Below are 15,104 nucleotides of genomic sequence, written 5' to 3'. Positions count from 1 at the left end.
TCTCGTTTTAGGTAAATTGGTACATCAAATTCCCGGGGTTGTAACTTTGGCATAAGATCTCCACTTGATGTGCACAATACCTTGTTAGAAAGATCTATTTTAGGACTACAACTTTTGAGTGAGTAGCATGGACCCATGTCGCTCCTCATTTTCCCAAAACATGTTGTTTAGGGCCTCAAAATGGCTCTGGAAGTTCAGGACCCGAAAAATGCCAACAATAGTAAATTGTGCTACAATTAAGGAAACTAAAAAAACTAAAAGAGACAGTTGTGGGAGTCCAAGTGGGAAGGTGGGTGGCCACCAACATCCACCTGGATCACATTATCTCTTACAGGGATATGTTATAGTCTCAAGGGACTCGTTAAAACCTCCATATCTATAGATATGGGTGTTGAAGATAATGGAGAAATGTATTTTAGGAGAGAGTCGGTTAATTGGTTATGTGTATGCCTCAGATTAGGATTTAGTTCCTACTTCTTAGGTAGTTGTTATAAATTCCCTATATGTGTGTAAACTATATATTCATGATTTGTAATGATAAGCATGTAGAGCGTTTTGCCAGAGGCAGTGTCCAAGTGAAACCCTCACCTGAGAGTTGCTCAATTTATTGAATATATTTTTCATCTTCCAGTTTTAACATGGTATCAGAGCTTCAGTGTTGAGTGAGGGAAAGCAAAAATTCTTGGGTGACTGAGAGTGCCTGGTGGCTATAGTGTAGCCTTAATGGCGGTGGTGGAGAAGATTTTCGTTGTTTGATTAGCGTATATTTTGGCTCAAGAAACGCATTGTTCTTGGTTGACCAACACCCTTCCTCCACAGAAAAATGTGTTGTTTGTTGTTTACTCTAATCGATTTTGACTAGTGCGCTCGATAAGCGCAAATCTGGCTTTCAAGATTAAGCTACTCCGTTGACTGTGGTCTTTCCCACTTGGAGGGCATTGTTGCGTGGTGTTGATGTGTGTTGCCGACCTATTGGCGGTTCTGCTCGAGAGGTGTGTTGAATCAGCTTGAAGGCTGCAAATCGATGGGTGGATCACTAAACAAAGAACTGACCTGTGTGTTGGGGCAAAGGTTGACAGACTGTGATGAGGAGTCGGAGGTCCTGTAGTGGTGTGGAGATCCGCAACAGTGGTGGTCATTAAGGTTTCAGATCACTGTGGTCGTCATTGTTGTGATAGATCACTGTGGTGGAAGCTGCGTGCCCACTGTCTCCCTTCAAGGCTGGAGTGGTGTTTCCAAGGCCGAAGGCCAGAGTGTTGTTGTTGGTGCCTTGAGGTCGAGAGGTGCTACGTGCTTGTTGGAGCTCAATCAAACTTGGATACCCGTGTGACCAGTGGATCCTCAAAGGGTGTTGCAACAAGGCCGAAGGTCCGTAGATAGATCCTGCGTGGAGGCCAAGAGCAAAAGTGTAAGGCCTATTTTTTTTTTAAATTTGTTTGGGGTTATAACATTTTTAACATTAAAAATGTTGGGCGCATTTTGAAAAAAAAGGCTCATTTTTTAAAGAGGTTCTATATCCTTAAAAAAAACAGATTTCTTTTAAGCATCCATTTGAAGGAGTTAAACAAAATGACCATTTTTTCTTGTGACCGCCCCTTTGGATCTAGTGGTAGACCCATGTGTTTTTTAATTATTGGAAGAAGAAAATGTTTGAGAGGGATTGTTTTTTTTAGAGGGCACACATACATTTTAATTGTTGGAGATAGATCTGTTTTTTAATTGTTGGAGGTCAATTTTTGTTATTTCTTGAGGGAGACTTGTCAAGATGAATAAGCAGATGGAAGAGGCATATCTGAACGAGAGTAATAAGATCGACAGTTCCAATTACTACAATTGGAAATTTAATTTGCAGACCTTGTTGGAGGGGAAAAACGCATGGGCAATTGCAATCGGTGATGAGTTGAAGTCAACCTTAGCTACAAGTGGAATAGTAGCAACAATCCAAGATTGGGAAAAGAGGGAGAACAAAGCAAAAGTATTGTTAAAATTGTCAGTGAAAGACTGTATTATCCCTCACATCCATGAATGTAAATCAACAAACGACATCTGGAAAACCCTCAAGGACCTGTACAAGATCAAAAACACAAATCGCTTGTTGTTTTTGAAAAGCAAGATTCTCTCCATTAAAATGGAGGAGAATGAATCAGTGGTTGCATTCATCTCTCGAATCAAGGAGATCAGAGATGAACTGGGTGACATAGGAGAGACAGTGTCAAACACTGATTTAGTCACAATTACCACGAATGGTATGACTGATGACTATCATATGTTTATCAAAGGCTTGAATGCGAAAGAGAAAGCCCCCAATTTTGAAGAATTGACAGGAATCCGAATGCGAGAGGAAGAGAGGCGGATGACCCTGAAACCCCAGAGTTCGAATCTTTCTCTAATGGCAAAGAAGAAGCCCGTCAGAGGGAAGGAAAATGCAGGACAAAAAGGCGGAAGTACACCATAGAGAAAACCACCTCAAGGTATGTCCTCAAATAGAAGTGATTCAGGACCCAAAAGTTTTTATTTTGGTAGAGTTGGTCACTTAGATAAATTTTGTTAGAAGAAGAAGTTTGATGAAGGTTGCCATATAAATAAGAAGCATGCAGGACACTTTGTTGATGAAGATCAGAATCAGAATCTCAGATTGTTTGTATCTGATTCTATTTTCTCTATTGAGGATGATGAAGCAGAAACTTGGTTTGTGGCCTTAGGAGCTTCCACTCACATAACTGGAAACAGACATTGGTTTGAGAATTTTAAAGAAACCAGCGGTGGTGCAAATATCTATCTTGGAGATGATAGAGGGTACCGAATCAAAGGGTATGGTAATGTTCCTGTCATTTTTCCTGATGGAAATATTAGACATATTCAAAATGTAATGTATTTACTCGGAATAAAAAAGAACCTGATCTTTGTTTCTATGATAACATATTAGAACCTTAAGGTAGATTTTTTTAAGTCTTATTGTGTTATTAAAGATTTGCTGGATCACATGAAGCCAATTGCATTAGGTATTCGAGTGGGAGAATTTTATAAGTTGAATGTAAAAAGTGCACCACACCAAGTTTTGACCTCATCAGTTATGATCGCAGAAGACTTATGGCATTAAATATTCAGTCATCTCAATTTCAATGATCTGCTACTACTTCAAAAACAAGGTATGGTCAATGGTCTTCCTATTTAAAGAATGTTCATGTTGATATTGAAGCATGTGCTCTTGGGAAGATGCGTAGAGATGATTTTCCTGCAAATGTAGATAAAACGAAGAGAGATATACTAGAGCTTGTGCACATTGATTTGTGTGGGCCGATGCAAACAAGGTCATTAGGAGGTGCTTATTATTTCTTATTGGTTGTTGATGATTACACGAGATTTACTTAGGTATATTTCCTCATAAATAAGAGTCATACTTTTGAATATTTTAAAGAGTTCAGAAGCATGATTGAAAAACAGACAGGAAAATTCATCAAAATTATCCGCTCGGATCAAGGGGGAGAATACAAGAAGGGTGGTTTCATCAAATATTGCAAGGACCATGGGATAATTCAGCAATTCACAGTACCCCACACTCCTCAACAGAATGGGGTTGCAGAGAGGAAGAACAAAACCCTTGTGGAGTGTGGTCGAAGCACATTAAAAGGTAAGAACCTGTCTAATGGCTTTTGGGCAGAAGCAATAAATACTACAGTGTATTTAAAGAATAGGAGTCCAACAAAAGGCCTTGATTTTAAAACTGCATTCAAAGCTTTATTAGGTTTTAAACCTGCAGTTAACCATTTAAGAGTTTTTGGCTCCAAATCTTTTGCTTATGTTCCAAAAGAGGATAGGAAGAAACTAGATTCAAAGGAGATTAAATTCATTTTTTTTGGGTACTGCACAAAGTTTAAAGCTTATAAATTGTTTAATCCCTGTACTCATGAAGTGTTTGCAAGTGGAGATGTGTTATTCCATCAACAGGTTGATGATGGAAACCATGAAAGAAGCAATGGAGAATAGCACATGCCTTTGCTGATGGAATATGGAAGTGATGATAGGGACAACCATGAGCAGCAACAACAACAACAATAGAAAAAGGAAGATGTGGATGGTATAGATGTAGGTAGCAGGCCAAGTCCACCAAGGGATGATCAGAACAGATTTGAAGCCAGTCCACCACTCAGGAGATTAGGTAGGAAAATTCAGTTGCCAGCAAGATATAGGGATCATGCTCTTATAACTAGTATGTTAAATGTTATTGAACCCTCTAATTATAAAGAAGCAAGTCAATATAGTGAATGGAGGGCAGCCATGGAAGAGGAATATGAGTTAATACTAAAAAACAAAACCTGGGATCTAGTTGAACTACTTGAAGGCAAACAACCCATAGGTTGCAGATGGTTATACAAGCCTAAGTTTAAAGCAGATGGTACTATAGATAAATATAAAGTTACGCTGGTTGTAAAGGGGTACTCGCAGAAAGAAGGCTTTGACTATGAGGAAACCTTGACCCCAGTAGATAAATTAAACACAATTAAAATGTTAATTGCTTTAGCTACCAAACATCATTGGATGATATACCAGCTAGATGTGAAATCTGCATTCTTAAATGGGGAATTAAATGAAGAAGTGTATTTAATGAAACCTAAAGGGTTTGTTAAACAGGGGGAGGAACATTTAGTTTGTAGATTGAAGAAAGCATTGTATGGACTAAAACAGGCACCCAGGTTGTGGTATGATAAAATTGATTCATTTTTCCTACAACATAGTTATAAAAGAAGTAAGAATGACCCTAATCTGTATACCGTGTTTGATGAAAATGGGCAAATTGTTTTTATTTCTTTATATGTAGATGATCTTATTATCATTACAGGAAATGCTGATGAACTCATTAAAGAAATGAAAGAGTAGATGTCACAGGTTTTTGAGATGAAAGACCTTAGAGAGTTACACTATTGTTTGGGTCTTGAAGTCTGGAGGGATTCTGGCTAGACTTTTCTATCTCAGGGAAAGTATGTCAGGAGTCTATTGAAAAAGTTCAGAATGGATCAATGCAAAGCAGCATCAGTGCCTTTACAACAGAATACCAAACTTCAGAATAATGATGGTTCAAAGGAGGTTGATGCAACACTGTATAGACAACTGGTTGGGAGTCTAATTTACTTGACTACAACTAGGCCAGATTTGGCTTTTGCAGTTAATGTATTGAGCCAATTCATGTCAAAGCCTCTTGAGAATCATTGGGTTGCAACGAAAGGCGTCTTAAGGTATCTTCAAGGAACCTTAGACTTTGGTATTAAATACACTGATTCGTTTGATGTTAAATTGATAGTTTTTTAGACTTAGATTGGGTTGGCAATCTAGATGATCGATGATCCATAACAGGTTATGCATTCAACATTGGGTTCGGGGTCATTGCATGGAGCAGCAAGAAGCAGAACACTATATCCTTGTCTTCAGCAGAAGCAGAGTATAAAGCAATGTGCGCAACAACATGTGAGATAGTTTGGTTGAGGAGACTTCTCAAGGATGCAATTGTTATCAGATGTGATAACAGAGCTCAATAAAACTAGCAAATAATCTAGAGTTTCATAAAAACACAAAGCATATTGATACACAATTTCACTTTGTTAGGGAGAAGGTTTAGTGAATGATCCATATTGAATATTGTAATACTTGTGACAATGCTGCAAATATTTTTAATAAGCCTCTTGGAGGAATTAAATTTGAGTTATTTAGGGAGATGTTAGGAGTACTAGTGAACACTTTCTCCATTAAGGGGGAGTGTTGAAGATAATGGAGAAATATATTTTAGGAGAGAGTTGGTTCATTGGTTATGTGTATGCCTCAGATTAGGATTTAGTTCCTACTTCTTAGGTAGTTGTTCTAACTTCCCTATATGTTTGTAAACTATATATTCATGATTTGTAATGATGAGCTAGTAGAACGTTCTGCCAGAGGCAATGTCCAGGTGAATTCGTCACCTGAAAATTGCTCAATTTATTGAATATATTGTTTGTCTTCCATTTTTAACAATGGGCAATGCAATAATGTGCATGCCTGGAGTTACAAGGGAGACAAGTTGCATAAGCCTAATAATCTTGTTGATAATAAACTCCAACATTTCAAGCTCAACATTTTCACTAAATACCCAGAACAATTATAAGAAAACGCTCTTAAGTCTATCACATACAACGAAATGCACGTAAATATTTATGTACGTCACTCAGCCACAAGGTCTGAATGTCAAATCCTACACAAATCCCTGAATATATATATATATATATATATATATATATATATATATATTTCAGGGATTTGTGTGTGTATATATATATATATACGTTGTGAGATTGACTTGAGTCTCACCCTTGATCGCATAGCAAATCATGTGAGCAAGAGGGAAGAATTCAAGAGCCAACATCAAACTCGGTCGGAGGGTCAAGCCGTCGACTATATGGAGAAAAATATAAAATGGTGGAGCGCAGGGATAAGAGGCTTCTAATTACCACACATAATCATGTGTATATCGTAGCGTGGGAGGATCACGTGGAAAAGTAACCTGGTGCTCAGCCAAAGCAAGCCCGAAGAATTCAATTCTAAACTGGCCATGAGGAAGGCTTATTTTTCAACCACACCATTTGTCAAAAGGGGAAGGTCATGTGATTCATATAACCTATTGGTAGAGTGCATAGTGCTCACCAAATCAACGATAATGGATCATCGTCGAATAAACGGTGGGGACCCCCACCCCTCCTTCGTACTGATTATAACCAGATCCCCAGCATGCCGTCGATTTCACGAACGCAAGTTTAAACCAATGAATCATACGACGGAACCTTGCTGTTGAATGAGGAGCGTGGACCCCCTTGGTGATGTCACAGGGAGGAGAGAGGTCCCTTATCAAATCTGGACCGTTGCATTTCTTAATTCCCTCTCCTCCGTTAGATGAATAAACAGGTGCCTTAAAATTTGAATTCATGCACACATGCTGCCATATGTATTTGTGGTAGTAAATTAGATGGTGCGTGGAATACCGAAGCAGTTATGAACTTCGAAGGATATATATATATATATATATATATATATATATATATATATATATATATATATATATAGATATAGATATTCATGAAGACTATGGACCAACGAGAGGGTTACAATAAATATAAATCCAATTGCATGAGCTTAGTAAAATATATACATGCATAAATATGGTGGTACGACCCCAGAGCCGCGGAGTGTAGTTCAAATGATTATAATATAAAATTATGTTTACTTAACCCACTAGAAATCGATTAATGATAACTATTAGTGGCAGGTTAACACTTTATAAATTGCGACAATAAGAGCTCCACCAAGGGACCATGTCACATTGTCATATCATACACATAGGATTCTATGTAGTGGCCCCTGGTTGTTCCAAATGGTAAAGCACAAATATATTTGATTAAATAATGGAAAAAGGGTCCTCCATAGGATGTGTTTAGGTACGCCATATAAATATGTGTGGGCAGGAGTATACAACCTAGTGGCATCACTTAGGTGTAATATGACTATTGAAAAGGGAACAACTTCTTTATCCATGAAGGTCGTTAAGACCAACTAAGAGGGAAATAGCATTCCATCATAGCAAGGATGTGGCATTAAAGTAATACTACATGGGCACCACGTGGGATCTGAGTAGGTTCCACGTGGTATGTCAAGATGGAGTTGTCGATATTTAGGGATCTGAGTGGATGTCATGTGGTATGGCTAGATGGAGTTGTTGATATTTAAATTATGATTTTTTTTGGGAAACTTCAAATTATCATAGCTTTGACCCTCGAAACCAAATAGGGTAAAATTTTATATCACTAGAATCATCTAGATGAGACAATCAAAATGGTGTCATCTGTTTCTAGCATCGAAGAGTTTAAGCAAGACCGAAGTTTTTTTATATCCCATACTCATAATTGTACAATGAGAGTCGAGTTAGCTTAGTAACCACCTCTAGGGATTGGGTTAGATAAGAGGGTTTGTTACAACTCCAATGTATTATCGAATCACCATGCTAAAAAAAAGTTATCACAGTGCATGAGTGCATTAAATTTGTTAATAAATCTTAATATATCTACACAATACATATTAATTATCTAAACCTCCATTAATGAGAAAAATCAATATTTTTCCATAAATTGTGAACTTTGCAAAACATATAAGTGGTCTAAATAAGCAACAAGTTTCTCTGAAAAAGAATGTTTTTTTTTACATGATTTTGATGAAATCCGATGATTTTTTTTAGAAATCTAGGTTATAACTTATAGCTATCGAGTTTAAGAATTTTAGGTGCTCCAGGGTTTCTTGGATGTAATGATCCTTAATAGGAATACAAGTGATAATAAGCAAATAATACATGCAACAAATTATAAAAACGAAATATTGAGCAAACGCTCATATAAAAGCTGTAAATGAAGAACTTCTCAGCCATTTTATTATATTTCTACAAGTCAAATACAATAGATGATGGAATGTTGCACCTGGGCTTGTTTGAAAGGACAAGCAGGACCAAACCCAGGTAGGAAAATGGTTGAACTGAAGCCTGCCTAGTTGCTTCGCCAATCTGTACCACGCTGCCTAGAAGCTGTTGTTCTTCTGATGTTTGAATGGCTAGAAGTTGCACTAAAATTTATATTCTTTTAACTCTGGACTCCTTGGCCAAAACCCACAAAAACCCAGAAATGGTTTGGCCCGATTTGGACTTCCCAAAATTGAACCCCAATGGCACTATTTAATCCCCGAACAATTCTACATTATCTTCTGCAAAGATACGACTTAAAACCATACCTCTAGTGCTCATAAAATTATGAAACTTTATAAATGGGATCCTTGTCAAAAACCCAGAAAGGATTTTGGTTGGTTTAGACTTATGATTTTTAACCCCCTTGAAGCCTCACTCTAGTTCTAGCTGCCAATTTTGACTTGCTGGAAACTGCCTATAAATCCATCTGACAAATTCACCAAAATACTGAGTTCACCTGTGCTATCCAATCCCTGACTCCCTGGATGATCTCTTGGCCCAACTCAACTGCTCCCAAGTACCACGAAAATCTGTTGTGTGGCCTATGCACTGTCCCCTAGCCCAACAATTCGAATTGTTGGAATTATTGCTTAGCTGGCTGTAAAACCCAGCAAGAAGTCTAATGCTACTACCTCAGCTCCCCAACTCCCGGACAAGCAATCAAATCTCTTTTTGCCTCAATCTCTCTCTGCGTGTTTCCTGGCTGCCCAGAAATACACACTCCTTGCTCTACGCTGGTTTTTGGTGCTATGTCACTGCCCCATAACTCCTTAAATCCTTATAAAACTACCTCTCTAGGGCGGGCACAGATGGTCCCCCAAAGTAGAGGTTGAATCTCTCACTTGAGAGATTCATGGCTAAACAGCCAATTGACTCAGCTAAGCAACAGAGTGAACAATCAAGTGATTATGTTTGCAAGATGTATGAACGAATCCCAAAATGAGAGATGCTCCCTCCTTATAACTCCTTGGGCCTCCCTTACCTCATGTGGGCCCCTCCATCCACCTATTCGACTTTCCCTCAAATCTATTCGAATGGGCCAATTCAAATTCTCATGTGGGTGGCCCCCACATTCCACTAGCAACCAAATTAAGTCCAATTGCCTCCTAAGTCCCTAAGTTGAAAATGATGAGTTATCTTCCTTAGCCAAAACTATGAAAAATTGTGTAGCAGCACCCTGTTACAAATGTGTTTGAGAAGGGACATGACAGTCCTCCCCTCCCAAATGTTGTTTTCCCTCAAGCAACCTCAGATATGGGTGCTCCAATATGTGCTCACCCTCCTAGGTGGCATCCTCATCTGACAAGTTCTTCCAACACTCCAAAAATCGTTTGTCCTCAAGCAATCCCTGAACGCGAATCCTCTCTAACTATTTCTCCCCACTGTCACTGCAAAATGTGCTAGGGTCCCAGATGTTCCACTAAATCGTCCCTAACCTCTACACTGTGCTGATATGAAAGAATCCTTCAATACCAGGATCCCAAGCCATCTTGTCCAACATGAAGCTCCCCTCGCTCCACTCACTATCTTGCCCGGTGCAAGTACCAGAAGTCCCTCTCTCTATCAGTGACTCGTTAAAGCCCAATGGAAGAGTTGTATGATCTCCCCTTGCTGTAGTTGGCACATCCCTAAAGGTTATTGAGTTGTGAAGAGTTGTGATGCCCCAGTTACCTGCTAGTGCCAAAGTGGTGCCACATGCTAACGCTGTGCTACTTTGACTATGTCATACTCCCCATCGTGCGCAGAAAATATCCTCCTCTCCTGGAACTCGATGGTGGAATACTGAAAGAGGCGAGACACATCCTACCCGGGCATCTCCATGGCACCAAGGCCTACCCATCCAAATCTAACTCCGAACCTGTGCAACAATAGAGAATGTCTACCTCTTGATATGATGAAATCCTCTGTGAACACCCATGTATCATCCCAAGAGCGAACTATATCACTCCCTGCCACGACTCTTCTTATCTATCGATCAACTGAATCCCTGCATCCCATAGGCGTACCTTTTATGGCATAGCCCTGACAACCGATGGAATCCCTTCGGCCCTCATCTCTAGTCCTTGCATGCCACCCATATATAGGCTCCATTCATCATGAACTAATTTGAGGCATGCTAAACTGTCTAGTGATTACCCCATTACTATTGTAGTTATACCCCTTATTAATATTGTTGTGCCCCTATTGCCCCCATATTGTATTACTGTGCCCCATAGAATCCCTCTATTGTTATTTTTGTGGCTTTATATTATTATTGTTAGGTCGGCTGGATTATATTGTGACTCCTTAGACTCCTATATATAGAAAGGAGGTTTTGTCATTTGAATCATCCAAGAATTGTTCATTTATGTAATGTAAAGGAGGTTTCCCCCTCGAAGAGGCTGAATTCTAAGGCGTTGATCTATCTTTTCTATCTTTTCTTGAGTTGGTTTCATAACATTTGGTATCAGAGCTTTGGATTCTAGGGTTTCGCTACTCCAAACAGGTCATTGTGGAATTTTTGCTATAACTTTTTATCTGTGATGTTTCAGAAGTCACAAAAAAAACCCATTTGAGAAGAAATCGCGCTGAACCTTGGGTCCAAATTTCAGAGCTTTTCGCGTGATAATTGCGGAGATATGATCTGAGGAAGTTGGTCTTTTTGCAGACTCCTGAATTACATTCAAAACAGGTGACCTGGGGAAAATCGTCATAACGTTCTCTCTGGGGATCGAATTGAAATTTCGTCAGAAGGTATAGAAAGAGGACAGACTATAGTTTCTTGTATGCATGTTTGAGATCTAAAGGTCAAAACAGTGACTCGTGGCACGTCGTACAAGTTCGCTCTACTGAACTATTCTACAAGCAAGTCACTGTGGGAGATTTCACATAACTCTTCCTTGGAGAATCCAATTTGGGTCAGACTTGTGGCATTGGAAAGAGGACATAGAGGGCTACTACAGCTCACAAATTCAGAACTAGATGATTGGAAAGTACAGAGATACATCAGAGGCAATATCAAGCTCCTACAAAGTGAAAAAATGTGTGTAGATTTTCTTAAATTTTTGCTTAAGCTTGGTTTGAAAATTTATTTTGAAGGAATTCAAAGGGCATAGTAGAGCATTATTATTGGTAACTTATGCCTCGAGGAAAGAAAATTCAAACACCTAGTAAGGAACCTGAAAGCTCTAGCATGACTCATGAAGAAGAGGAAGAAATGCAACATGATATATCAAAATTACAAGACCAAGTGCAACAACTGTCCCTTGCACAAAAAGGAACAGAATCTAAGATGGATGGTTTAAAGAAAGATGTAGAAGCTAAGATGGATGGTTTCAAGAAAGGTGTAGAAGCTAAGATGGACTATTTAAAGAAAGGTGTAGAAGCTAAGATGATTGACGTGGAAGCTAAGATGGATGATTTGAAGATAGATTTGAAGACAGACATGGACGAATTGAAGATAAATATGAATACATTGCTACAAGAAATGGTCCCTAAGGGTGAAAGGGTACTAAAGGAAACTCATGATGAGAACAAAAGAAATGTTAATCATGATTCCATAGATGCTAATGTTGGATCGAAGACTCACCATATTCCAAAAATCGATATGAGGAAGTTTGATGGCAAGGATCTTGCCACATGGATATTACAGATGGAGTAATTCTTCGATCTCAATAATGTGCAAAACACACAAAAGGTACGTATGGCAACTTTATATTTGGAACCAAATCAGTTTGTATGGTATCAATGGCTTTGCTCTCATAAACCATTTATCACTTGGGCAATTTTTACGAAAGAATTGATAGCACATTATGAGGATACAAAAAGCAACACTTTTTTTAGCCAATTGATAAGTCTCAAACAAAAGGGTTCAATAATGGAGCACATTGAGGAGTTCCAAAAATTGAACATAAGGGTAAAAGATATTCCAGAGGAGCATAGGATTGATGTGTTCATAGGGTCTTTAAAGGATAATATCCAACATGATGTTCGCCTTTGGGAACCTGATTCATTAGAGAAGGCATTCAGGTTAGCAAGAAAAATGGAAAGCAAAATTATGGCAAATAGGAAACATACCATTCACAACTATAAAGACGGAAGTGTTGTTGCCCCTAGTCTTCCACAACCTATAAGGTTGACACCACAACAATTGGAAGAAAAAAGAGCAAAAGGGCTTTGTTACAGTTGTGATAGCAAATACACTAAAGGTCATAAGTGTGCTGAGAAGAAATTATTCTACATAGATTGTGAAGAGGAAGAAGAAAAGGAGCAAGAAAGGTCAAAAGAAGAGGATATACTCCAGGAACAAAGCCTAGACGAAGAAAAAATAAATCCGACCATGTATTGTAATGCATTGGTAGGAATTACCACTCCTCAAACCATCAAGATAGAAGGACAAATCAAGAAGAAAAAGGTAATAGTGTTGATTGATTCAGGAAGCACCCACAATTTTATTCATTGTAAGGTAGCAAAAGAATTGAATTGCTTCCTATATCCAGCACCAAAGTGTCAAGTGATGATTGCAAATGGAGGAACAATAAATTGCTCTAGAAAGTGCCATAATATCAAGCTATCCATGGGAGAATATGTATTGACTAGCCCAATGCTTTCCATTCCAATGGGAGGTGCTGATGTTGTACTAGGAGTCCAATGGCTACAATCCCTGGGTACAATAGCTTTTAATTTTCAAGAACTTTTCATCAAATTTTCTACGGAAGGAAAGGAAGTTGAATTAAGGGGTATTGCAGGGAAACCAAGAAAGATAATCAGCTCTAATAGTATGACAAAGCTTCTAAAAAAGGAGCAAAGAGGTGTAATTGCACAATTATGCTCGCTAGATGTTTCCACATTGGAATCATCTATTTCTCCAGATCTCCAAAAAGTCCTGGACAATCATTCCAAGGTATTTGAGACTCCCAAAGGTCTCCCACCTATGCGTGATCATGATCATGCTATTCATCTGATTCCAGGAAGTGTTCCTCCAAACATCAGGCCGTACAGATATCCCTATGTCCAAAAGAGTGAAATTAAACGTATGGTTGCAGAAATGCTAGAGGCTGGTATAATTCAACCAAGTCAAAGTTCTTTCTTTGCTCCAGTAGTATTGGTGCACAAGAAGGATGGATCATGGCACATGTGTCCGGATTATAGGGAGCTCAACAAGCTCACTATTAAAGATAAGTTCCCCATTCCTGTCATTGATGAATTACTGGATGAATTGCATGGATCAATTTACTTCACCAAGTTGGATCTTCGTTCAGGATATCATCAAATCAGAATGAAGACTGAAGACATTCTGAAAACAACATTTAGAACTCATGAGGGTCATTATGAATTTTTGGTCATGCCTTTTGGCCTTACCAATGCACCTTCAACATTTCAAGGTTTGATGAATTCAATTTTCAAACCATTCCTTAGAAAATTTGTGTTAGTATTTTTTGATGATATACTAATCTACAGCAAGTCTTGGAAGGATCATGTTGAACATGTTGACAAGGTGCTACAACTATTGAAGGAGAAACAATTATATGCAAAAAGATCCAAATGTTTCTTTGGAGTCCAGGAGGTGGAATATTTGGGTCATATTGTATCTCATGAAGGAGTTAAGGTAGACCCTAGCAAAATTAAAGCCATTAAGGAATGGAAAATATCCACATCCATAAAGCATCTGCGAGGATTTCTCGGGTTGACAGGGTATTATCGCAAGTTTGTTAAGAATTATGGGAGAATAGCAGCACCTCTAACAACATTATTGAAGAAAGATGCATTTTCATGGACTCCGGAAGCAACAAAGGCCTTTGAACATCTTAAAGAGGCAATGTGCCAAGCACCAGTCTTAGCTACACCGGACTTCACAAAAACCTTTATTGTGGAATGTGATGCTTCAGGAAATGGAATTGGTGTTGTTCTAATGCAAGATGAAAGACCCATTGCTTTTGAAAGTCGTCCAATCAAGGGAAAGTTTTTAAGCAAAGCTATTTATGAGAAGGAAATGTTGGCAATACTCCATGCACTTAAGAAATGGCGACCCTACCTAATGGGAAGACACTTCAAGGTAAAAACGGATCATGATAGCCTTAAATACTTTTTAGAACAAAGATTATCCTCTGAAGAGCAACAAAAGTGGGTCACAAAGATGTTGGGTTATGACTTTGAAATCATCTACAAAAAAGGGAAGCAAAATGTGGTGGCAGATGCACTCTCAAGAAAGGATGAGGATGTGGAAGCATTGTTGTGCGCCATTTCTATTATCCAACCAGATTGGATAAATGAAGCAAGGGAGGAATGGAAGAATGACGAAGAAGTGTGGGCACTTATTCGAAATTTACAACAAGATTCCAGTACGTCTGATACATTTAGCTGGCAAAATGATTCATTATGGTACAAAGATCGCTTATACCTCTGTAAGAATTCCCAGCTAAAACAAAAGATTCTTATGGAATTGCACACTTCTCCCTTAGGAGGGCACTCAGAATTTTTAAAAACTTACCACAGGGTTAAGAAGGAATTTTTTTGGGATGGCCTTAAATCAGATATTCAAAAGTTTGTGGCTGAATGTTTGGTTTGCCAACAAAATAAAGTTGAAACAATTAAGACA

At 38.5% G+C, this 15,104-nt stretch overlaps 1 protein-coding gene across 1 annotated transcript; it reads left to right on the top strand.

Annotated features, from left to right (window-relative positions):
* The first annotated feature begins 1,765 nt into the window (after positions 1-1,765).
* LOC149228343 (uncharacterized) lies at positions 1,766-2,455 on the top strand. Its single transcript, XM_089380745.1, has one exon. It carries the CDS (start codon positions 1,766-1,768, stop codon positions 2,453-2,455), a length of 690 nt encoding a protein of 229 aa, XP_089236871.1.
* The last annotated feature ends 12,649 nt before the right edge of the window (positions 2,456-15,104 follow it).

This window comes from Pinus tabuliformis, chromosome J (assembly GCF_031772625.1).
Source record: "Pinus tabuliformis cultivar Carrire ecotype Pingquan chromosome J, CPIR1, whole genome shotgun sequence".
Taxonomy (NCBI): Eukaryota; Viridiplantae; Streptophyta; class Pinopsida; order Pinales; family Pinaceae; genus Pinus; species Pinus tabuliformis.
Note: the sequence above shows the minus strand (reverse complement) of the source record. Positions and strands in the feature narration are given on the sequence as shown.